Below are 25,555 nucleotides of genomic sequence, written 5' to 3'. Positions count from 1 at the left end.
ACACACATTAATAATTTAATGATCATAACACCGTGAAACACAGAACTTCCTAACCTAACAACACAGAGGAGACTGTTATAAAGAAATAGCTTCAAAACATAGCATCATCATGATGAGGGCCATACAGCATCATGAGGACTTCAAATGAGCATCAGTCAGGAATGTCAGATCAGCAAGGTCCTTTACAAAGAAACACACTTAATTTAACATCATAGCATCGATAGCACAAAAAAGGCAGTGGCATTGTATCTCTTTAAATAAAAGAATCAATTGAAAAAGCAATGAAAGTCAGCAGATGTATTGTGAAGATTAAAGGTCAACTGATTAATATATGAAGGTGCCCAAAACCCAACAGGGAGTGTGCACCTGCATTGCAGAGCAGGATGGAAGTGGCAACAATTGTTGCCAAAGAGGAGACTATTGTACCAGTTGTGTCTCTTAACCCCTCCTCTATTGCTGTACAACAATGCCCTGCTCAACAACACACCTCAAGGGCAAAAAAAAAGGTATCTAAAGAAGAACCAGCCACGATGCCAACACCAACCTCAACCACCAATCCTGAAGGGCCTAAAGCTTCTTCTTTTGAATATTCGATGGGTGACAAAAATGTTATTTGCACAGAGAATACCATGACGCATATGGAATCCTTGACCCCAGACATTGCAGACCTGCTCCAAAAGTTGCGTGACTATGAGAGAGACAAGCTTATTCTATCACGCAACCAGCAGGAAATCTTACAAATGCTGGAGATAGAAAGGGAAAAGGTGCGAGAACTGGGATTGCTATTGCAGAGTCAGCACATTGCCTTTGCCAAGCAAACAGAGTTAGGAAGTAAGTACCAGGAAGAACAAACGCCAACAATATGGCGGAGACTCTTCAGTTGGCTGTTCAGTGGAACGTGGCGGACACTCAGTTGTAGTAAACAAGTTTTACCTAAATAGTGTTGTATTTGCTTCTGTGAGATCAAGCTTATACTCGTGATGGACACCTTTTCAAGCTGCACAGCCAGAATCCACAAGGCCAAAGGAGAGTTGGATGCAGGCTACATACAATCAACAAGGAGGAAGCGCCATCTCATTTTGACAGCTGAAGAAAGCCCAACCTGGTTTGTTCTCAACTCACTGCTAATTGTCTGGAACTCAAGAGGAAAGCTATGTAAAACATCTTTCCAAACAAAAGGAGACCACAGTTCAGAAGCTCACTCTTTTGTACCACCCTACAAACTCCCGTAAGAGGATGAGAAACGCTTGATGGGATTTTGAAAGTTCTCTACAAGCGTGTTTGAGATAGTACTCCATTCATAAATTTTGTTTACCCCATTGTCAACAGCCTTGTCTCAAATGACTCAGCTTTATTTGGTAGTTCACATCGAAGTGGAAATTGCTATAAATGAAATGGATCAAAGCCTTGGATGAGTTTCTGGAAAACTGGTTGTCAAGTGATTAAAAGTGTAGACAAATCCATCAAAAGTGGATGCCAAGTGAAATGGGTAAAATTCTTTCTCATGCTCATTTATTTCATTTTCCTTGTAAAGAAAAAAGTCATTGAGAATAGGTGTCTTTTGCTTTTTGGTGGGGAGCATTCTGTCAATGTCCAAATAAACAACACAAAGGATAAAATTGTGGACACACTATGGGTATGAGGAAGCTACTACAGTTGTTTCCTCAAGGAGTAATAACAGGTTGAGTGCTTTTTTGCAGCATACGGCAAGTATTGGACTGTATTTTTCAAAACAAAGTTTTGAAATTATTTTTATCCATCCACTAGTTGGCACTAGTTTGTTTAAATCTCCCACCACTGGCTCACAAGCTGTCAAATAGTGCCAATCTGTGGGTAACACCGACACTCCTTCCCCTTAACTCCACTTGGGATATTGTGGTCCTTTCCATGGCAGTGGTGTTTAACTTTTTCCTGACCCTATGTGGAAGACTGGTACTACCATACTCTGCCATATGCGCCGCGTGTCTTGAGAAAATGTTGTTCCTCACAGGGGGTGTGATTATAGCAAAAATCATCATGACTATTTTTGATTTATCTTCAGAATTAGAATTCGCTTTTATTGAACTTTAAAATTTAAATGGCAAAAAATTCATTACAATTAAGAGAGTTGCCACAAGGTAGCACTGTTTGTGACGACATATCGGCAAAAACGTAAAATTGCACCCAATGCTGCTAAAGCGGTGGGGAGAACAAAAGTGGATTTCATTTTTAACATGATGATTAAAAAGAAACCAGTGATAATGTTCGGTGGAGGAGAAGATCCCGCAGCTGCACTGCGCATGGTACGGCGATGTACTTTTGATCTTGTGTTCATAACCATAATTGTGAAAAACATTTATGATTTATGGCACAACCCTTGTCATCCCTTCCAACTCTATCGGTGTGTGTAGTCAGTCAGTTGAAATTTTTGTATTGCTAACATCAAAATTCGTTGAATTCGTGCTTCAAAGTGACGTTCTTGTCAAGGCCGCCTTCATGTTAGACTAACCCAGACACATCATCAATACTCCAGGCAACAACAGCTTTTCCTGCCTTGTTTAATGCCATCCTCAGTATTGACTGAACGGTCAGGCAGCTCCACCAGCCAATGAAAGCCGATGAAAGTGACACCACAGAACACTTCAGCACAGCATGGTAGACCCAGGCAGGAGCAAGTTGGGACCATGAGAAACACTGGAGTAGTGCCATTAAGACCCAACATACTAGGAAAAAGTATATCCTTTAATCTCCACTTTATAATGCTCGATGACATATGGTTAATAAAGTGCAAGCCAAGAGTACATGTAATACATGTATACAACACAGCGTCACTAAACTAAAAAACGTTCAGCCCTTACTGTATGCTTCATTCTACTTTGATATTCTAAAATGCTGTTTCAAGAACTCAAATCATCCTGGAAGACATACGTTGTATATTCCATTCCATTTGGCAGCAAAACAGAACAGTTGCTGGGGCAACCCACTGAAACTTCTGTTCCTCTGATGCCCAGTGGTGTCTGTGGCTGCGTCGTCTGTTAATGAAGACATAGCTGGGTTGTCACATCTTTGGCAAGAATTGGAACTGATGCCGCATCCCGACAGTATGCCTCATTCGCGCATCACATCCCATCCCACAGGAGCACAATTTCACACCCTCTGCATGTGCTATTGGCTTCTTTACTCATGCAGGGTCAAGACACTTTTTAAAATCACTGTCAAAGCTTGTCATGTCATGTGAGACCCACTGGACATATTTCAACTGCAGGATCATTCATGGCTTCAGTCGTCTACCTCCCAATAATGTGGCGCAAGAAGTGCACAAACAAGTGACATACAAAAACAAATTTGTGCATCTATTTCTAGCATCTATTTTCTAATCGTGGTATTAATAATCTTGAACCTGTTCATTCATTCACTGTTTGCAAAATCAAAATTACTCAAGCTTTTAGACTAAAGATCCCTTTTTTATCTTCAACAGCAATATCTCATAGTAACATTCTAATTTAATTGTAATCTTTTCCACACCAAACATACACTTTTTAGTATATCTGTGTATATGTTTGACACATGCAAATCTTGCCACAAATGGACACTTGAATGAAGCACAAATCCAGGTTCGATTGAGTGAATGTGGACGGCAACTGGCGTCAGGACCACACGAATTCGACTCCGAACTGGTTCTGCTGCTTTCTAAAAGGCACATGCATGACATTTGGGCTGATAATATAAATTATTTGAACGTAATGTTCAAGTAATCCAGGGCTGGGTCACGAGAATAAAAGCGCCAATGTGCGTCCAGGGGGTTCTAAACACTTCTACCGAACGGAGCAAATGCATCACAGATGCCATCACACCTGTTACAGTGAACAAACACAAGGTTTCTGGTTAAACAATCATCTGCTTCATTGAGAGTCCTCGGAGAGCCGTTCGCAGAGCAAATGCTTGTCGTCAAACTTGTCCCTTGAAGGCACCACAAGTGCCAATCCTTGCTCACTGGCTCCTGGACACTGTGGAATCGCACTACTTTTGTCAGATTTCCCCGTATTATCGTGGACAACAACGTACCATCGAGGTTCTCCCTGTCGCTGATGTGCTGGAGGTTGCAGCCCGTGTCCTCCCGGCTCAGCTCCGGCTCCGGCCGGTAGGGCTCCAGCCGGGAGTGGTTGTTCCTCCGTTGCTTGGGGCTCGAAGACACGCAGCAAGAGGTTGTATTCCCCATGGCGGACGAAGCTCGCGGTTAAATCCCTCCTCGGCCGGCAGTTTGTCGCTCCTCTTCACCAGCTCAGGAGAGGAACACAGACCTGCTGCAAAGTATGAACTGGCCCCGTTATCCGCTCACGTTGCACGCCCTTTTGCACCTCAAACAGCTGGGTTCGAACGAAAATCTCTCTGCAAAAACATCTTGTGTTTCCGTCCGGCGATTACGAGAGTAATTCTGCGCTACCAGGGCAAATGTCTGATCACGGAGCTACATGATTGTACTGGAGAGCGCTGCTAGCACATCCGCTGACGTGCTGCCTTCACGGAACTTCCTGCAAGCTCGGAAATTTTCAATTCAGCAAAGCGACGACCACATGTATAAAATGTATTTTTATTTTTATTTTTATTTTTATTTTTATTTTTATTTTTATTTTTATTTTTATTTATATTTTTATTTTGTTTTTTATTTATTTATTCAATGTAAGTGTTGGTTTAATTTAAGTAGTACATTCTTTTCCGTGCTCGGATCCCAAAATTGATGACGAGGGATTATGGAAAATCCTTTAAATGAGGTAGAATTTCTATCATTTTTTTCATTGCACTTATATCCATTTTTTCCCAATTTTGAATACTTTTGAAGCATTAGACATTAACTATCCAAATCTAATTAATGTCTGCAGCGATATCACGTAAAATTATTATTATTATTATTATTATTAGAAACAAATTAGGTCCAACATCCGGGACTCCAAGGAAAAGCAATCCAACTCGAACAACGATTCAACCAATGACATTATAGTCTGGTGGTCATGTGACGAGGCCAGCGCTCGCAACTATTGGCAATGGCAAACAGCCAGAGGGATACAGCATCACTAGTATCTACACTCTTTTATTTGGTTTTTGTGTTGTTTAAAATTGTATTACAATACTACTTCTACTACAAATAATAATAATAATAATAATAATAATAATAATAATAATAATAATAATAATGATAATAAAACTCGATTGTAATCCAGTCGTAAAACAATATCACATGAAAGTTAGTCAGTAAAACTGTTTTTAAAGGGTATTTTAAAAGTAGAATGCAACTTGTGTTCTTGAGTCGAGGTGACCTGACGGTCCTGCGTTAAATTAATTAATTTTCCAACACAGAGAATAATAATGGTTGACTGGAGACCAATTGTAGAGGCACTTATTACAAGTACTGTACAAGTAGTAGTACAAGTAGTACTGTAATAGGTATTTACCTGTAATAGGTATAACTACCTATGACAGTATCCCATATACAATATAAACTGTGAATAATTTTGTCGTTTTAGAGCAACTTCCAGTGCACACTAGCGTATCCATCTTGTTTATGTGGACACTATTTTATATCAGTTAATATAATCTTGCTGGTTTAATGTTCATGAACTCCCCATTTTATTTCTATTTTTCTTTAAATACATATGACCCTGCTCTGTTTGCCTTGTGTTTATAAACATTTAAATTAGTACCACATAGAGTGTTGGAAACAAGCAATGGTTTACTGTGTATTTGCTGTGACATTGGATATTTACTTCTTCATTTGAATACATTTTACACAGTACGCATGTACTGTTGCTTGATTTATGTGTAAGAATGTGAGGCAGCATAGCAGAGGACACGTGTGTAAATATGACTTCATTATTTGATCTTCCATCAAGTCGACTCAACATTGCCAGTGACAGAGCAAATGGCTGACATCCTAAATCGCACCGCGGGATTAAGAGGGATTAGGCGAGGTCAGAGTAAACAAAGACAAATCCTGAGGAGCAGTCTAATCTTCGGAGATGTGTTCATGACATGTGAGACAATAATCATGCTCAAGAATTAAAGAGGTGCTTTAGATAACAATAACAATTTAATGATTAATAGAAAACCAATTATTGTGATCGCACATTGAATGTGAAGATGAGCTGTGTAATCTGACATGGCGCTCAAACCCTGCTGCTGGTTTTGACGCTCTGTGGCATTTAATGAGGCCGTATTATTGGACAGGGTTTCATCTTCTTAGTGTGTGCCCACATTTTATATTTGTGTTACCAACACCCTCCTGCTGTGCAATATTTTTACTCTGCATCTGGGTTGATGTGCTTTCCTCGAGACTAGACAGTGATGAAGGGAAAAAATAAAGGTCAGTTATGTGTCCAGGAGCAGAATGTGTTTTGCTTCAGTTCTCTCACGCTGGATCATGTGGATTAGGTGAGGTACAACCTACAGAAAATCATAGCAGGACACAATTTAGCAGATGTTGTGTGGGTTCCAAATTTCCAGAAAAATAGTCTCATCTTGCGAAATTGTATCAAGATGAGGAGTAAGATTAAGTACTGAACTACTGACATCAGTGGTCACAATGGTAGCTCAATGAAAGAGCCAGTTTGATCATTTATTGAACCATTATTGAAAAACTGAAGGCCATAAATTTTAACCGGTAAGAATGGTCTCTTCTGAATCAAACATTAAATTCAGTTCAAGGCACGAAGCTCTGTCCTGCAGTGAAGAGAACTGATGGACACAGTTCAGGAGCACAGCACAAAATCTGCAGTGGCTAAAGTGCAGAAATACCCATGGCCTGTTTTCTTTCCAAGTGTATCTTGCCTCCAGAAGGTAGAACCATGTAACCTCAAAAAAGTACATGTTTCTTATTGAAACATGTACTTTAAATATAAAGGAGATCTATTCATGAACACGCCTCTTTTTTTTGGCAGTTTTCGCCATGAGCTAATCCATGTTACTTGAAGCATTCATCTCCACTTCGGATGTTTTCTTTATCCACCCAGTCACAGAATGACATCATTGAAATCCTTCCTTCCCCTAAGGCACACTCACATTCTTACAGACTTGATTTATGTAAAAATGCTCAGACTACTTCCTGTATTCAAGTCACCTATTGTTCTCATGAATCCCCTAAACACGTTTAGGTCTTTTATTGTCGGTGAACATTCATGCGAACAAGAGGCCATTATAAATGAAATCACTGCTGATTTAGAAAGAAATTTCATTTTTGTTTCCAGAGCGCAAATAAAATGACAAAAATATAACTGTGACTAAATGTGTACATTGGATTCCAACTGTCTTCTCCATGGGTGAAAGTCAAGGCCCACCAATTGTATGTGGCCCACAAACATGTTAATTTCATAGCATAAAAGCAGTTAATTGTTTACATACGATATTTTAATTCCTCTTTTCAGTAATCATAAGTCCACTGAAAAAATCTAAGACATGTATCAAGGTCAAGAAGATTAATGATTCTCTCACACTGTTAAAGTGATCAGCAATTCTGCTCTGTATCTAACTATCTACACTTAAGTTTAACAACAGGGCTCTGAAAATTAATGTAGTCAGCATGAACAAAACATTTTGCAATCAGTCTGTCAAAAGAAAATACAACAAAGTGGCAGAAATTATAAGATGGGTTCTTCTATCTGCTCCTTTTCAGAGCACGTTCAGATGAAAGAGTTGTTGCTTGTGTGATGTGGACTTGAAATAAACTTCTACATCTACATAATATCGAACTATGTCTTTGGGAGTGTCTCCATCGTTTGTATGTAATATGTTGCAAGATGTCTCTGCTACTTGTAGGAGTGTAAAAGGCACAAGTTCATTTGGGAGGGATGAGTCTCTTTGATAACTAAGTGCTGATGGCAGCAGCGTGTTGAAAGTTTTTGAGCACGTAGGGAGTTGGTATGACTCCAAGAAGATTCTTGGCAAGCTTTTTTAAACAGCAATTGTAGGTATCATTCCTGATGGAGTGGAGGCAAGGGAAAACATATACCTCTGGAACATATTACTAACAGCTGCTATTAAATGCATCAAGATCATTTTGCTTTACAGAGCCCATATTAGTTGAATCCCATATATAGTGCTAGAGATATCATTCCCTTATACACACAGCACTACGCACATTGTGATGTTGGTTGCCTCGTGCCTTTTCTTTTTCTTTCATGAGTGTGATTTCTTCTGTTGGACATATGACGTCTTCTTATTATATGTGTGTACTCATGTTTATGTAAACGTTTAGCTGATCGATTTTGTAAATATCTTGACTAAAAAAATGTAATAAAAAGAAAGTTTTTAAAAAAGTGATGTGGGTTGGGCAGCGTCAATCATTCTGCCAAAGACTGTGGTGAGAGGATATTTCTGATCAGAACAGTGATAAGTTTGGTCAGCTAATTTTTAAGATAGATTACACTGAAAGAAAGTGAAATTTTACACATAAAAAACCCTGTTAAACTCACAGCTCAGACCTTCAAGTTGTACAGTGTCTTTGTGTGTTAAGAAACTAACTTTCAAATAAACTGTATTGTTGTTGCTGTTAATCATTTTAGTCAGACTAAAATGGTTTATTGTTCACTCACAAATGCAGAAGATCATAGCTCAGGACTATTATAGCACTCCAAACTTAAGTTTGGCCCTTGTTGTTGACAATAAATCTAATTTCTTGTCAAGGTAGGAACAGACTCTTCAATAATGTAGACCTGTTCATGTACACATCACCATCAATGAAAACAAGGCTTGTTTTACCAGATGTTTCTTTTCTTTTAGTTCAAGCATGTTTTTGGTAAAATGTCATGCAGTCAACACGTGCTGGAATAGCAGCCCATTGGTAGTGCAGAAAAAACATTTGACTTTCTCCAGATTGATCTACTTGGCTTCCATCCGAAAAACCAAAACAGAAAATCTTAGGTAGCCATGAAGTTCGAAGCCAGAAGACAATGAGTCTGCTACATGTATATCAGCTCAGCAGTGGCAAAGGTTTGATAGCTGTTTTTATGGAGTAGATCAAGTCACTACAAAGTCAAAAGAGTTGCTTTATTACCTCACTTTGATGCTATATAAGCATGAACATGCTAGATTATTTACCTAAGTGGCTTCTGTTCATCACTGAGGTGTGTCTAGGTCTGTTTTTCAGTGGGCCTGCCAGTGATTCAGTCAGTTTTGTCTGCTGAAAAAAATAACATATATACTCTAAATATTGTAGACTTCAGACATGAGATCTGACTGAATATAACTGACTGCATACCAGTTGTTAGAAATGCCAAATATCAAGGTATTCAGCGGCAGTTCAAACCCTCAGTTGTCACAGAAGATAGCCGATCGCCTCGGACTTCAGCTGGGCAAGGTGGTCAGCAAGAAATTCAGTAACCAAGAGACTTGTGTGGAGATAGGGGAGAGTGTTCGGGGCGAGGATGTCTTCATCGTTCAGAGCGGCTGTGGGGATGTGAACGACAACCTGATGGAGCTTCTGATCATGATCAACGCCTGCAAGAATGCTTCAGCCTCCAGGGTCACCGCCGTCATACCCTGCTTCCCTTACGCTCGCCAGGATAAGAAGGAAAAGAGCCGAACGCCCATCTCCGCCAAGTTAGTAGCCAACATGTTGTCGGTATCTGGGGCAGACCACATCATCACGATGGACCTCCACGCCTCACAGATTCAGGGTTTTTTCGACATCCCCGTGGACAACCTCTATGCAGAGCCAACTGTGCTGAAGTGGATCGTGGTCAACATCCATGATTGGCAGAACTGCGTGATAGTGTCTCCTCATGCAGGAGGAGCCAAGAGGGTGACCTCCATAGCTGACCGCCTGGATGTAGATTTTGCTCTGATTCACAAAGAAAAAAAGAAGGCAAATGAGGAGCACCGCATGATTCTTGTCGGAGATGTGAGGAATCGGGTCGCCGTCCTCGTCGATGACATCGCAGACACCTGTGAGACTATCTGTCTTGCAGCTGATAAGTTAGTGTCCTCCGGTGCCGCGAAGGTTTACGCCATCGTCATCCATGGCATCTTCTCCGGCCCAGCCATCGCTCGTCTCAGCAGGACGTGTTTTGAGGCAGTGGTTGTCACCAATACCATTCCACAGCAAGAGAAAATCCTGCATTGCCCCAAAATAAAGGTCATTGACATCTCCATGATCCTCTCAGAGGCAATTCGGCGGACTCACAACGGCGAGTCAGTGTTATATCTGTTCAGCCATGCCCCACTGGAATGATTCAGGATCCTTCCCATCAACAGTTGCCAACTCATGCACCAGCGTGAGTGAAATGAAACTCAATAAATAGTGATGGTCACTAAAAATGCTGGCTTATATTTAATATATGTGAATTTTAAATCATATATCTCACTTGCGGGTCAAGTTCTGGACAGTTTGTTGATGGTCTTATTACTGGTCTGTGGTGCAGCGAATAGGTCTCACCACAAAGAGGATCATTTCAGGAGGCACAGTTTTGGATACTGCTTTTTTTTGCCTTTCAAACATCATTGAGGAGGAGACCAAGAGACATACATCTCCATCAGATCTTAGAGGTCTGCTGCTGTATCCTCAATTGCAAGTTCAACCAAGTACCAAAGGGGAAAACGCTTGCGACTCTACTGGCAAGCAGCGTCCTCTACTGGACACGAGTACACATCGCAATACAATTCATATGATCTTCCTTTTCGATCGTAAAATAAATGTTGAGAATATTAAGATTAAATGAAACATGCGGTATAAGTCCATTTCATCACTTTGCTCTCTGCTCTCACCAGCACGTATCTCGAATCACCATCAGTAAAGAGACTTCATGCGTCGACGTCATAAAATGTTTAGTTACGTCATAATCGTCTGTGCGGAATGGTGAGGTGGCAAACGTATATATACAGGGAGTTCACTGAAGCACCGCTGAATAGGTTCGTCGCTTAAACCGCACAAATAATTGTGAGTGACGGTCATGTGATTTTACTCTATATTTAATGGCGATTTAAGGTTGATAGCTTATGTATTTAACGATTTCTATTTCCAAACCGCATAGCAATGTAAATATGTAAATATGATTTGTTATTTATCGACATAACCAATTTAACGTTTCAGACTCAACATTATTATGAGATGTATTACTGATTAGAAGTATTAGGAAATATCGAAAGCTGCTAGTTCCAGGTCAAAGCTCTTGATATCAGTCGATCTATTTTCTTTCTCTCATTTCTGGTCACAAGCCTTTTAGTTAGTGACTCTAAAAACAAGATGGAAGACATTCTGAAGTGATTTGATCTTTATATAACTCTAATAGAAATGTCTCTGTGCTATCTCGTGAAATTTGTAGAGAGATGATCATCTGAAAAATAAATAGAATGAAGGGTCTGCTCTTAAAAATGTATTGTGAAATTCATCACTTCACAGGAGTTATGTCCTCTTTGAATATGGACAATGCAGTAAACCCCTCCTCTGGTCACGTCCACTACTATGATGATCTCGGTCACTACCGGGACAATTGTCCTCTTCAAACGCTACCAGGTAATGTTTTAGTTTCTCTGTTGTTGTGGAACAGATTCATTTGATGTTATTACTCCTAATGGATATCTATTTATAACAAAAGCAAACATGAGGCTTGACAAGTAGCTTTGACATTTGCCGTGCCTTTGAATTTGAAATTCAATATTCCGGCTGCGGGACTCATTTAAGCGCGTGAACATTGCTTTGTTACTTGACCTGTTCTATTTCAAAACACACTTTTAGCCAAAGAGATTTTCAAACCAAATTTCAACAGTGCTGATGTTTTAATGCTCCCTGATTTCCAGTCTTATCAATCCTTATTTTACTGTAATTGGGAGGGGTATAATTAGAAATGTCTTTTAAAGATCTGCCATATACATTTTAAAAGACAATAAAACAAAATTTAGATTGCTGTAATTGATTCCATAAAGTATTAAACCCAGTATTTTATGCGCATCCAGGTGCTGCCTCTGACATGAGCTCCTACCAGCTGCGCAACACCTTATCCCGGCTTCAGCGAGTCGTGGTCCAGGCCAGTGATCCTATGTACAAGAAGCTCACTCAGGACTCTTTACAGAAGAAGGCTCTCCGCCTGATGAAGAATAGGTGGCGTGATATCTTCCTTGACTTGATGTGTCACCCATTATGTATATATGAAATCATAAGACAGTATTGTTTTCTGGGGTTCCAGGAAAGCGGGTCGGGAATGTCGGCAAAGAAAGAAAGAGTATCTGATGCGTCTGGAGAATCGAGTGGCTGATTTGGAGAAACAAAACCAAGCTCTTCTTGAGGAACTTCATGCTTTGAGAGGCTCCCAGGGAAACAGTGAAACAGTGATAGTGGAGTGACACGACCTTGAAGGACACCGCCGTCAAGTGTCTGCAGGTCATCCGTCTCCATGTACTCCCTGTGCCTGTGTGGGTTTTCTCCGGGCACTCCGGTTTTATCCCACACCGCCATATTTGAACTTGTGATTATGTATCATTTTGCAATGTAGTGTGTGGTTTTGTCAACATTCTTAAGGGTGTGAATAGCTCTATGTTGGTGTTCTGAAATAAACAGTTTACAAATAGAGTTCGGGGTATGCCATCACTTTTAAGTGTGTTGTGTGGTGAGCATGATGTTGTGGCGGTAAGTGCCGTTCCCTCACTGCAAGAAGGTCAGAGGCATTATCCCAGCTTCTCGGGGATTTATGGGATCTTATGACCTTTATGTGTTGCATTTGCCCACCAGTGGGCACTGTCTCCTCTAAAGTCACAATGAAGCCTCACTTTTTTTTATCTGAGTCCTACCTACTGACCTTTAAATGAGGGTACATCATGATTTGCCTTAGCTCAGTGCCTTATTATCAATGCACATCATTTCTTTATTTCATATGTTATCGGACTATTCATTTCCACCTGAGTGAGTCTTTATTTTCCTTTGAAGTACGTTTTATTCAATGAAGGATTCTTTGGCACATTTTTCTGTTCACTCTGTCCTTGAATCTGCATTTTCTTGCACCTTGTTTCTGTCTCTTGTATTACTTTTTTAACCTACGATGCTTTATCTATTTATGATAAATGTGAATCTTTCTCCCACAGTCTGGACTCAATAATCTGGCTTACTACCTCTGTACTCAACCAACTACATGCATTTGTGTTTATTATTCAACAAAATTGGACACGTTTTCCAACAAAAGACTTTTCAAATGTTTAATTTAAATCCATGTTTGCTCTTCAAGGCTTCAAGCTCCTCCACCAAAGCCTCGTTCTCCTTTTGGAGCTTGGCAGCACGAGATTCGAGGGTTTCAATGTACCTTTTCTTCCGTTGCCGAAACTCTTGAACAGCTTTCCTGAACAAAAAAAGTTGTTCAGGATCATTGACGTGAATAAATACATTTTGGTTGTTAAGTTACATTGTTGTTCTTATTATTCTTCTTTAAAAATAAACAACATTTATGACCTGTTCTTCATCAAACGATCTGCTCTCTTCTGCGAGGCATCGAGTAAATAATGGGAGTCCGGGACGACAACTTCACCGTGATACCCTGAAGTAGAGTTATTCAGCTGATAGGTTATCCTGTCACCAGCCTGAATTACTATGAGAAAGGACAAGTCAGACAAGACAACTGGCCTTGTGAGCCAAATACTGCTGACAAAATCTGATTCTGATAAGACTAAGGTGGATGTAAAATGGATGATGAAACCTGTCCTAAGTGCCACGCCACACAGATACAACATACAAGACATTATTGACATTATTATGCCCCAGATAACATAGAGATGTAATTCAAACAACCCCCATCTTGATGACAAACAGCGGTGAGATAACAAAGAGTGACCATGGTGCAATTACCACCAGACACAATGCCAAGGGTTGACATTACCTGGACATATATGATAGTTGCTCTGGACATCTCTGTCCTCCCACTTGATCTCAGAAGGTAGGTCTCGTTTATTCGACATTTCAGTGGCGACTGTAAACAAATTAACAGTAATCGGTGAAGAATGAATGGCACATTTATGCCCATGAATAATAACAATATCCACAGATGACTTTTAATATAACTGCCTTGCTTATGTTTCTAATTCCAATGTGTACAATCTAAATGCACTGTACTCACAGTCAATAACAATACGGATTGTTAAATGACGCACTTCTGAGCGCAACACAATGGAAAGAAGCACGTTTGTGGAAATGCCTTTTGTAGTGGACTATCGAGAATTTGACGAATCAAAGGCACAGAATTACATCTTTATGAAGCGTGCCAATATTAATGCACTCCTCAGGTGATCACGGGCTTCGGATATTTTTGTGCTGCCGACAAGGACGTTGAAGAAAGAAATACTTGTGTGCTACAAACCCTTTTCTTTGAGCACTTTTTGCTGCACATCCAAAATGTGAATAAACATTAAACAAACACAATCAAAATAGGTTGGTTAAAACGACAAAGAAAAGCACGAGAAAGGGATTAGAGCCAAGAGAAATAACAATTTAATGTATTTTAACGTTTGACCCCTCGTGGTTTCCGTAGTTTCGGGCGATACCACAAGAAAGTGGTCGTTACTCAGACATGAATCCAAAGAGCGAATTTGCATGCGCATTAAATAAATACACATAGGTTCAATTTCATTTTAAATACTATTAAATAGACGACCCATGACCCACTCTAACCCTCAATAAAAACAACAACGCTTTATAATATCTCTGTTAACACAATGGTATAATCCAGGAGGTAGGAAGACCTGTGAGACACTTCCAGCCTGTGACAGCGGAGAAACTTGACTTTTACTACAAGAAAATACTCAACTGAGGTACGTACAGTTGAAAAGTCTACGTACGGCGTGAGTGCCTTGTTTAATTTCACACCATCGGGATGTTTTAGCGAGCTGTCGCTGAAAGTATGAGGTTGTAGCCGAGCTCTCGTTAGCTTATCGCTAACTCAGTCGCTATGTAGCTGTGAGCTAACCATCCTATTTTGGGGTATTGGCATGCCGCTAGCTCAATGTGGCTCATGTTATTACTGTGAGGCGACCGTTAACTATGAAATAGCGGCGACTGTTGCATTTGTGTAATCGGTTTTCGCCAATGTTAACTCGCCGTTGTTGGTAAAAGTACATGGTGATGTTGCAATGTGCTGTCAGACGTTCAATCAACTGGTATGAATGACGTAGAACATCAATGGGCCCAACTTGCTTTCTCTTTCGTCATGACAACAGCAAAGTCACCTGTTCCCGATTTTAAATCACAGTTTCGACTGTAATGTAGTTTGCTAAAAAGGCACCGCGTCGGTATTGGAAACACGAAGGAGGGCTGTTCTGCGGATCGCTTGGACTTATGATCTGGAATACCATCATGGAGAACGTGAATTAAGTGCACATCCCGAGAGGTCCTGCCTAAGATATGCTAAAATTGAGTTCGATTTTTCATTGTTTTTGCTGTGTGATGAACACGATTGACCCCATTCTTAACTCACTATGGATCTGATGCTCTATCCCCTCAATACCTTTAATTGAAACGGTAATCGAACCTCTCCATACTGTCCTGCGTTTTTGCATTTTTGGTCATCCTTCTTCATTGTTTCTACTTAATGTGCTCTTGCTTTTATTCTTACCTGTTTGCTAATTGATTTATTCACTACCCCAAGTCTGTTTGACTCAGGGTTACTGTCTTAAAATGTACTGACAAATTTGAGGTTCTCTCATATATTTGAGGTGACTGGTTGTTGACTGATCACCCATTGTTAAAAGCCCATACCAAAGTCCCTTTGGTTAAGTGTGTTAGACAAATCCGATTGAGCAGGACAATGACTCTGATAACCAGAATAATTTGAATAAAACCACTCAAATGGTTTTGTTGCCTTAAGTAATCCTTCCATTGTGTGTTTTACATGGCAATTTCTGGTACTCGGTGCATGTTGACTGCCATCCACTGATAGAGAAAGTGTGTTAAATATCATTTTCATTAATGTCAAAAGTTGAATTAAGCGAGGCAACAAAATTATTCAAGTGCCTTAATTTAGTTATGCGATTTGTTTAAGCATTGTGAAGAAATTTCAATGGTGTGAGAATTGATAAACAAAACAATTGAGTTGCTTCAAGATGATCATCCACTATAGATGGGTCAATATCTGACATATTATATTGAGGTCAGATATTATTATATCATCAGAATTTCACGTAAGCCACTTAAAGCTGAATCTACATGACAAAACTCAGGACCTTTGGAAATATTTGTCTTCTCTGTTTATCAATTGTATTTTTAAATATTGTGTGTTGGGTTATTTTTGTTTCATATTACTGTATTGTCAAGACTGTGTTGCGTAATCTCATCAATTTCAAGTGAAGACTAAATGCAGAACTTCTAAGGAAACTCATGCCTGCAGATCAAGAGGAACATTAACTCATCTCTTACTCAGCTTTCGGCTGAAGTTAAAAATGGCTTCATTCCAAATGCTTTGCGGTGATGATTGTCTGGTCCACTGATGTGGGTTGATGACTGTGGGGCTTCCAAAACAAAACAAAACTTAACGCAACATTTTATGTGGAAAATGTTTTGCAATTTTGTGGAGGGGTGTCTGATCAGAAGGATTTTGTCACATTGTTCATGGGCAGTTCTGCTTTCCATCTTTTGTTGGATTTCCTCAGTTACATTTAGTTTTGTAACGTCATCACTTTTATTGATTTATCCTTTCCTTTCCAACAGCCACCAGGAGCAATCTGTACAATGTCCTTAAAGCCGCGGGTGGTGGACTTTGACGAGACATGGAACAAGTTACTGACGACGATAAAAGCTGTTGTGATGCTCGACTACGTGGAGAGAGCCACATGGAATGATCGCTTCTCGTATCCTACCTCTGCTTGCTTTTTATGTCAACGTTCGCACTACCTTTGTTTGATGTGATAACACCAGAGCATTTATAATCCTGAGCTTTGAACCCAGTGATATTTATGCCTTGTGTGTTGCATACCCAGAGCCTTTAGGTGAGAGATTATACACAGAGACCAAGGTGTTCCTTGAGAATCATGTGCGGCAGTTATACAAGGTAGGTGGTCGAGAGCCGTACCCATGCTATATTTCTGTGCATGGGTTCTAGTTTGTAATGTGGTGTTGTTTGATGTGCTTTTAGAAAGTCATGGAGTCAGAGGAAAAGGTTTTAGTGATGTACCACAGATATTGGGATGAGTACAGCAAAGGTGCTGACTATATGGACTGCTTGTACAGGTACGTAAAGTTGCTCAATGACGTCACAATGTGGTCACTGTTGCTTCTACACAAATGGCATCTTTTTGGAACTATAATCAGGTCATATGCAGGGTTTTCGCCACATATTAACTTGCATGGTGCACCGCCATGGCTCAAATAAGCACCACCATGTCATCAGAAAAATGATCTCTTTGTGAAGATGAAGTCTCACATGATCTAACGTATTAAAACTAAGACAACACATCATGGAGGTGGACATGAACATAGCGGTTTTCGCTGTGTTATTAATGGAAAAATCCCGAAAGAAACCTCTGTTGCTCCTGGAACTCAAGTCGTGCATTCCAGCCAGACATACTGTATGAAGTCCCATGTGAGGACCGTTTGGGTTGGGGACGGAGTTACTTCTCATGATTAACAGCTAGTGTTTTTACTGCCACCCTTTCAGTAGATGTAAAACTCCTCTGTGTTTCTATCACTTTTTGATTGGTTGCATTCCGTTCTATTCTGGTTTATTTAGTTTTATTATTTATTTATTTATTTTTTGTATAATTAATAACGATTCAAGAACCAACAATGGTGTTTAGTCTGCCAAAGTGTGTGATTAAATAATGCTGTCTTTAACATCCTTTCATAAGGTTCAACTAAATGTGTTTTCTGCATCGAAGCTACTGGTTCCATGTCGTCTTGAAATTAAATAAAAGTATCCTGCCACTATAAACCAGCTTCTTTGTTTGTACAGTCGAAAAGCAAGCAGCGATCATCCCCTCTGAGTTTATAGACTTAAACACTTGCTGGTTATATTTGCCTCACAACACATTGTGGCGATGTGAGATCTGCTCTCATTACGACACTGCTGACAAAGACAGATGGCACAGCTGTGAAAACTGTGTCATCTGAGCCCAACTGATTTAACCACCCCACTCCTGTACAGCCACCGAAACACTTGTCACTGAGCATAATTTCTGCTTCAACATCTCAAGCTGGGGAAGATCTGACATAATGCCTTTGCCTTGTATGGTTTCTAATGGTCTCTGTGTTTTTCAACCCCTGGTGCATGTAGGTATCTCAACACACAGTTTATCAAGAAGAACAAACTCACTGAAGCAGACCTGCAGTATGGCTATGGAGGGGTCGATATGAATGAGCCGCTGATGGAGATCGGAGAGGTACGGATGATGAGCCTGTGAAACAATGTACCGTAACACATGCTAATATATATATATATATATATATATATATTTTTGCAGTTGGCTCTAGATATGTGGCGGAAGCTGATGATAGAACCTCTTCAAGGTGTGCTCATCCGGAGGCTGCTGGACGAAATAAAAAAGTGAGTCGGAAGTAAAGGAGGAAGGCAATGTGAAAACATGCATGATATGTTATGTGTTCAACAGCGATCGGTGCGGCGAGAACCCCAACCAGAAAGTAATACACGGGGTCATCAACTCCTTTGTTCATGTTGAACAGTACAAGAAAAAGTTTCCACTAAAAGTGAGTTTAACTTCAATTTGACATGAGGACATCAAATGTTTTTGCCCATTGAAATCCTTGTCTTGTTTTGGCAGTTTTATCAGGAGATATTCGAGGGACCATTTCTAACAAAAACAGGAGAGTATTACAAACAGGAAGCCTCCAATCTATTGCAGGAATCCAACTGCTCGCAGTACATGGAGAAGGTATTTCACACCATTGCTTTACGTGTTTGTCATGAACAGATGATCACCTTTGTTGATGGATTAGCTGCACCATGTGATGAAAAGAGTCAGTGTACTTCCGTAGCATTGTTTGTGATTGGCTTGGAATTTTTCCATATTTTTTCATATTTTGTATCATATTTTTATTTTGCAACAGGCAGCATTGCTGCATGTAAAGAAGCCAAGCTGAATATCTGAAGCCTGATGTAGTTACTACTTTACTCAAGCTGCACAAGTGTCACTTTAATCTAAATATTTGGGAGCGTGTTTCTATTGAAAGTAAATAGAGGAAAAAATGCCTCCTGGAGATAAGAGAGTTTGTAGTTATGTAGTCGGTGCACAACAGAGAATGGAATTTGACTGACACTGATTTTGAAGAGGAATATTGACACTCTCACTTACAGTGAGACAGAAAGTGAAGCTGCCTCTACGGGAAGTGACAGCAAGTCATGGCGAGGGACAGTTCACAAGTAGCACATTCTGGAGCAAATGCTTCGCTTTACTCTGGGGTGTGTAAAAGGATGCTGCTGAAGGTTACTGAAGTAGTGTAAATGTCATAACAAAAATGCTGTAGACATGGGGTTAATTGTCCCACCATAAACAACAGTGATGACTCCCAGTCATTATTATTATTTCTTGAGAGATGAGGGGAATAGTATCATGAGTACCATGAATTTACTCCCACACTGAAGAGTTTTATTTACACTATGCTGTTCATCCTCTACCATTTTCAAGTTACAACTGTTTGAAATAGTGATGCTAAAATGTAACATTTCATAGAAAGAACTCTCGTGCCTTAAGGGCCTCCCCTCTTCTACCAGTGAGATTAATAAGCGACATGACTGACAGCCTGAAACTCAAAACATTTGTCTGAACAAGCCCTGTCAGATGCCGATGGCTTCGTCCGCACTGTTTGTTCTGTTACTGAGCTAGACCTGGAGTAAAGGTACTACTTCCAGTATTAGGCCTTTGTTTTTACAGACAGTTAGGGAATTTTTGGAAGCAGCAACAATGCATTCCGTATGTTCAAAAATGATGTGAGGTGTCATTGACATCAAATCCAAATATTAGAGTACCATCTAGTGGGCCCCGAAAATGAGGGCACTGTTTCATGAAGCCTCATCAGCCCATCACTGGTTTCAAATCATCAAGCTAATCCAAATGTTTTTACTGTCATTTTGCTATTTTGGTTATTTAACTCTCAAGTTACATGACCTGAACAGTCGTAGAAACATAGAAACATAATAGAAGTGAAAGGCGGCTATGTCCTGTTAGCAGACTACGATATTGCAGCCCTTTATTTCTCATCGCCAGTAAAGCTGACTCAGCACCTTCTCTCTCCTGCAGGTTTTGGGGAGGTTAAAAGATGAAGAAGTGCGGTGTAGAAAATACCTGCATCCGAGCTCCTATGCCAAAGTCATCCACGAATGCCAGCAGAGGATGGTGGCGGATCATTTGCAGTTTCTCCATGGAGAGTGCCAGAACATTATCCGACAGGAGAAGCGAGATGGTAAAGCTAATATGTTCAGTACAGTGATGGTAACCTGAATAGTTGAGGATGTTTTTATGATTTTGAAATGCTAAACATGTCCAAAGGTGTCTGTGTGTTTTAATAACTGAGAACATTTTCAATGAAAACCAAAGAGATCCTTGTAAGTTTTCCACCATGTTTGGGTATACATCTCAAACAGGCCTATATTCTATATTTCTGAGTTAAAAATCAGTATACAGAATGGAGGAGTATCGAGTTTTGCTTCCTTCTTTGAATAACACCACCTGTTGTGGTTTATGTTGCGTGTTGCTTCTTAGCTTAACACAAACACCTTAAGACGTCTCGTCTTACAGCTGGCTCTTCCTGTTAACTCTTCAGTTAACATGCTAAATGTATCTTCATGTCCTCTCATGCAGATATGCACTGTTGTGTCGTGGTATAGAAACTATATTCTGCTGCGTCAACTTCATGTCTCTCTTGTTCTGCTTTCCAGACATGGCCAACATGTACACGCTGTTGAGGGCCGTGACAAACGGGCTGCCTCACATGATCCAGGAGCTGCAGGTTCACATCCACAACGAAGGCATCCGAGGCACCAGTAACCTTTCTCAGGAAAATGTTCGTTATATAAACATAAACGCTTTTCATGCATCAGAGGAGCAGCTCTGATATATAGTTTTTATATTACATGTAAAATTTTAATGCCATTGTTTATATTTCATTGTCCTTCCATCTAGATGCCAACCCTGTTTGTGGAGTCTGTGCTGGAGGTTCACAGTAAATTTGTTCAGCTCATCAACACAGTTCTAAATGGAGACCAGCACTTCATGAGTGCTCTCGATAAGGTACAAGTCTTTTTTTGTCCTGGTTCAGGTGCGAATGTGCGCTGAGAGTCACGTGTGTGTCTTGCAGGCTTTGACGTCTGTCGTGAACTTCAGGGAGCCCAAAACCATCTGCAAGGCACCAGAACTGGTCAGCCCTCACATCCGCCTGCATGTTGTACAAGCAGTGTTGTGACCGGGTCTCTTGTGACTTGTTTGTGCAGCTGGCTAAGTACTGTGACAATCTCCTGAAGAAGTCTGCAAAGGGAATGACAGAGAACGAGGTGGAGGACAAGTTGACCAGCTTCATCACGGTTTTCAAGTACATTGATGACAAGGACATCTTTCAAAAGGTGTCTGCATATTTTGTTTTCACTGCTCTCTTTGTGGCACTGAACATATTCTTAGTTGTAGAGTGTCTTGGCCACTGTCTTTATTTAGCTTAGTCTTAAAATACCCTTCTTCATCATTGTTGTGGTTTTTCAATCCTCGCTCCTTCTGTCTCATTGTAACACTTGTTTCCTGTGTCTTATACAGTTTTATGCCAGAATGTTAGCAAAGCGGCTAATACATGGTTTATCGTTGTCGATGGATTCAGAAGAAGCTATGATCAACAAACTAAAGGTAAAACCTTTTCACATCCCTGTTGAATCTCACTGTGAAAGCGAGTTGATGGTCATTAAACCTCTATGTCTCACGTAAAACTCACTCACCGGATTCATGAGCTACATATGAAAATAAAGATAACATAAAGTTCCGCCCTGAAGGTTATGTTTTCAACTGGGTTGGAAACGTAAAAGACAGTGGCACACCACTATGCCTTGAGGATATTGATCTCTTTCTAAAGATGAAATCTCACTTGATCAAATGTATTTCAACAAAGTGGTAACATCCAAACAAGTAGAAAACACATCATGGAAGTGGTCATGGTTATGTGTGTTTTTCCTGTGTATTTTTAATGGGAAAAAAACCCAAAAGAAACAACCTAACTAAATGACAGGGACATTTTTTTTAACCTTTTCAATGGCACCAGCTATGTTTTTTTTTTATTTACATTTAGCAATGAGTGTGCGTGAGCAATTTCCTAGGTATCATGATGAGACTAACCTCATTTGTGGAGCTGTGTGTCAAAACTACACAATGGTTTCATCACAGTTTTTCCTCCTACCTTGTGTATTTCCAAATGGTATTCTGATGTCAATCTTTAAATGTTTGCTTCTGCAGCAAGCTTGTGGCTATGAGTTCACGAGCAAACTCCACCGAATGTACACAGACATGAGCGTGAGCGCCGACCTCAACAACAAATTTAACAACTTCATCAAGACACAGGAGACGGTGGTGGACCTGGGAATCAGTTTTCAAATTTACGTGTTGCAAGTGAGTTGATTCATGTTTCTTGAGAAAACAGCGAATGCTGCGTTCATCATGGAACACGCTGTGACCGTGCAAGGACACAACTCTTTTTCACCTGAAGTCATTCACATTGCTTGACTTGTGTTTGCTGATGTGATGGCAGGCTGGTGCGTGGCCCCTCACACATGTTCCCTCCTCCACATTTGCCATTCCTCAAGAGCTAGAAAAGAGTGTGCAAATGGTGAGTAAGACCCTGAGGACGTTCATTCTTCAATGTGAAGTAGCTGAGCTTCATCACAATCTCTGTGTGTATAGTTTGAGTTGTTCTATAATCAGCACTTCAGCGGGAGGAAGTTGACCTGGCTACATTACCTCTGCACAGGTACCCAATTCACTCGCCAGTGGTGGAAAAAGAATCGTTTGACTGAGCCACTCAAATGTGTTTTGTCACCCAAAGGTGAAGTGAAGATGAACTACTTGTCGAAACCCTACGTTGCCATGGTGACCACTTATCAAATGGCAGTGCTGTTGGCCTTCAACAACAGTCTAACGGTGAGCTACAAGGAGCTGCAGGACGGGACTCAGATGAACGAGAAGGAGCTGCAGAAGACCATCAAGTCTCTGTTGGACGTCAAGATGCTCAACCACGACTTGGAGAAGGTCAGACAAAGTGACCAATCAATTATGTGTGTCTGTTTGTGCTGCTCAATTCCAGTTTCTAACCTTTTCAAACAAACACATACTAGAAGGGGCAACAAAAATTGTCAGGTGTTGGTTTATGGACGTTGACAACTGGTAAAATAATAAAAGTGACCCCTGCTGGCTCATTCGCTTATTGCAGGTTTTTGTTTTGGAAAAACTGAGATGCGTATTTTCAACATTCATTCATACACTTTTATTATAAGGGAACACAGATGGTCCTAAAACATCTGCAATAAAACGGTTATTACTTTATTAATGTAATGGTTGTGTTCAGAACCATTTGCAGTATTTATTTCACTTAAGTATATGAGCATTCATTTCAAATTCAATTGTTGAGTCCTTGCTACTTTTGTAATTTGCTTTTGTGATAAATGTGTTAGATGGTAAAGTGACAGCCTGTTTATTCTGGTGTGTTCAGAGTTTCCCTTCACTATTGTGACATTCTCGCTTGAACCCTCTGCAGGAGGAGATTGAAGTCGAATCTACATTTTCCCTAAATATGAGTTTCACCAGTAAAAGAACAAAGTTCAAGATCACCACAGCCATGCAGAAAGACACGCCACAGGTAGAGGATGGTTTCTCTCAAATGTCTGGGTTGACATGGTTCCTCACACGTGTCTTATGTTCAGGAGATTGAGCAGACGAGGAGTGCCGTAGACGAGGACCGAAAAATGTATTTACAAGCTGCTATAGTGAGAATCATGAAGGCCCGCAAGGTGCTTCGACACAACGCCCTCATACAAGAGGTGGGAGGATTTTCTTTTGTCTTAATCTTCCCCAGGTTTTTAAAAGAAACCAAATGGTGCTGTGTGCTGCAAAGCTTTTCATGGGAACCTCACATCATTTTAAACTACAAGCTCCTCCGACTGAATTTGAAAATGAGGACTGTTTCCTGAAGCCTCTATAATCTACATATGGATTTTTTGTCATTGAAATCCTGTAGTAGTTAAATACCTGTTTTAACTACTCACAAACTATTTATACTGGAATTATACTTCCATAAAATACAGTTTTGAAATACAGGACATCACATGTTGAGTTCTTTTTTTCAATGAACTACTTTAGTTTAATGATAGAATTGTGTGCCTTGTGTTTAACTGAGTCACAACTTTTAACATTCTGTGTAAGGCCTTGCTCACCTTTGAGATCCTGACAGTCTGATCAGGTTTCAGGAAACAGTGGCCTCAGAGATCAGTGGACGACGCTCTCTATTGAAAAATACTATGAGGTTTCCTTGAGATGTTTAAAACAAGTCTCATGGAGCAGTTTGAATGTCATCAGTTCTACCGCTATTAAAACAGTTTGCAAGAAAAACATACAGTTTATACACCATATTTTATTGAGGGGCAATGATTTTCAAACTGTGAGTTAAGTCTGTGTGCTTAGATTAACGTCCGCTTGTGTTTGTCCTTCACTCTGTCAGGTCATCAATCAGTCCAAAGCCAGGTTCAACCCCAGTATCAGCATGATCAAGAAGTGCATTGAAGTGCTCATCGATAAGCAGTACATCGAGCGGAGTCAGAGCTCTGCGGATGAGTACAGCTACGTCGCATAGACTGTGGATATGAGTCAGTAGGGGGCGCCATCGTACAAACATTCTGCTGTGTGAAGCTGGTCAAGCCTCATGAAAAGAAACATCAAAACAGACTCATATATTTAGTTCTTTTTTTTTTTTTTAACATGGCTGACCACCTCGCCCCGCCCCCACACTCACCACCATCCGATTTTTAGCCGTTTACATCACCAGTGCCACGCACCAGTGTGTCCGACTCGCAAAAGAAAATGCCTCTGGAGGAAGGAGCTGATGGACGGAATCGGAAAATTGAGACATCAATGACACATTGGCGGCTCATCGTTAAAACATGCTCTTCTTTCTCACGTTTGCAGTTGGTGTGTTTTTATTTTACTTTCCTCGTCAAACGTACTGAACTTAGAAATTTATTGTAATAAAACTGGTATACTGTCTATTATATCTACTTTTAAATGTAAAGAAAAAATGAGGTGACAAACATGCTGCTTGTCAAATAAATAAGTAACACTGAAGGCTTTTATGTACAAGATTTGTCATGTCTGTTTCTGTTTGGGTTTTTTTTGTCTATGTTCAGGATTATTTCTAGATTCATATTTTACCACTACTGAAGTGAGGTTAACAAACTGCCAAAGCATAATGTGTGACAGGGATTTTTAACCGTACTTTTAGTATTTCAAATAAGACAGCTCGCACAGTTTTTACTTGTAAAGTCTTTGAAGACTATTTAAATTAGGCAACATGGCAAAAAGCGTATTTTACTACGTTGCGACGGATACTGCTACGGGTCTTTGAATATTCGTCTCACGTGTAAAACAC

General features: G+C 40.2%; 5 protein-coding genes across 14 annotated transcripts in view; 3 read left to right on the top strand and 2 right to left on the bottom strand.

Annotated features, from left to right (window-relative positions):
- The window catches only part of ccny (cyclin Y), a 33,238-nt gene extending 28,776 nt beyond the window's left edge, over nt 1–4,462 (bottom strand). For all 8 annotated transcript variants that reach the window (XM_053859864.1, XM_053859865.1, XM_053859869.1 and 5 more), the window contains exon 1: nt 4,045–4,462. In XM_053859864.1, the coding sequence (XP_053715839.1) occupies nt 4,045–4,198 (154 nt within the window). In that variant the 5' untranslated portion in view covers nt 4,199–4,462. The remainder of the gene's footprint in view (nt 1–4,044) is intronic.
- Nucleotides 4,463–9,083: 4,621 nt separating this feature from the next.
- LOC128756119 (ribose-phosphate pyrophosphokinase 1-like) lies at nt 9,084–10,251 on the top strand. The gene has a single exon (XM_053860345.1). The coding sequence runs from the start codon at nt 9,239–9,241 to the stop codon at nt 10,196–10,198; it is 960 nt and encodes a 319-aa protein (XP_053716320.1). The 5' UTR covers nt 9,084–9,238; the 3' UTR covers nt 10,199–10,251.
- Nucleotides 10,252–10,835: 584 nt separating this feature from the next.
- Nucleotides 10,836–13,337, top strand: LOC128756120 (cAMP-responsive element modulator-like). 2 transcript variants are annotated; one of them, XM_053860346.1, is made up of 4 exons: nt 10,836–10,903; nt 11,366–11,479; nt 11,920–12,067; nt 12,150–13,337. In XM_053860346.1, exons 2-4 carry the CDS (start codon nt 11,371–11,373, stop codon nt 12,304–12,306), a joined length of 414 nt encoding a protein of 137 aa, XP_053716321.1. In that variant the 5' UTR covers nt 10,836–10,903; nt 11,366–11,370; the 3' UTR covers nt 12,307–13,337. The 2 variants fall into 2 exon arrangements, with proteins under 2 accessions (XP_053716321.1, XP_053716323.1); XM_053860348.1 differs by having other exon boundaries at nt 10,851–10,903; nt 11,920–12,064.
- On the bottom strand, nt 12,949–14,133 carry LOC128756121 (cyclic AMP-responsive element-binding protein 1-like). The gene is made up of 4 exons (XM_053860349.1): nt 14,064–14,133; nt 13,827–13,916; nt 13,403–13,487; nt 12,949–13,292 (listed from the first exon to the last, which is right to left on the bottom strand). The coding sequence occupies exons 2-4, from the start codon at nt 13,903–13,905 to the stop codon at nt 13,145–13,147; spliced, it is 312 nt and encodes a 103-aa protein (XP_053716324.1). The 5' UTR covers nt 13,906–13,916; nt 14,064–14,133; the 3' UTR covers nt 12,949–13,144.
- Nucleotides 13,769–25,249, top strand: cul2 (cullin 2). Of its 2 annotated transcripts, none has more exons than XM_053860344.1 (21): nt 13,769–13,883; nt 16,646–16,785; nt 16,883–16,985; nt 17,070–17,164; nt 18,207–18,312; nt 18,394–18,476; nt 18,541–18,637; nt 18,712–18,822; nt 20,188–20,350; nt 20,826–20,950; nt 21,070–21,177; nt 21,245–21,304; nt 21,378–21,506; nt 21,691–21,777; nt 22,378–22,530; nt 22,670–22,747; nt 22,822–22,888; nt 22,964–23,166; nt 23,672–23,773; nt 23,838–23,954; nt 24,632–25,249. In XM_053860344.1, the coding sequence occupies exons 2-21, from the start codon at nt 16,667–16,669 to the stop codon at nt 24,761–24,763; spliced, it is 2,238 nt and encodes a 745-aa protein (XP_053716319.1). In that variant the 5' UTR covers nt 13,769–13,883; nt 16,646–16,666; the 3' UTR covers nt 24,764–25,249. The 2 variants fall into 2 exon arrangements, with proteins under 2 accessions (XP_053716319.1, XP_053716318.1); XM_053860343.1 differs by lacking the exon at nt 13,769–13,883 and adding an exon at nt 14,326–14,754.
- Nucleotides 25,250–25,555: the final 306 nt, after the last annotated feature.

Source organism: Synchiropus splendidus, chromosome 3, assembly GCF_027744825.2.
Source record: "Synchiropus splendidus isolate RoL2022-P1 chromosome 3, RoL_Sspl_1.0, whole genome shotgun sequence".
NCBI lineage: Eukaryota > Metazoa > Chordata > Actinopteri > Syngnathiformes > Callionymidae > Synchiropus > Synchiropus splendidus.
The sequence above is the reverse complement of the archived record's forward strand: the minus strand, read 5'-3'. Positions and strand labels throughout refer to the sequence as shown.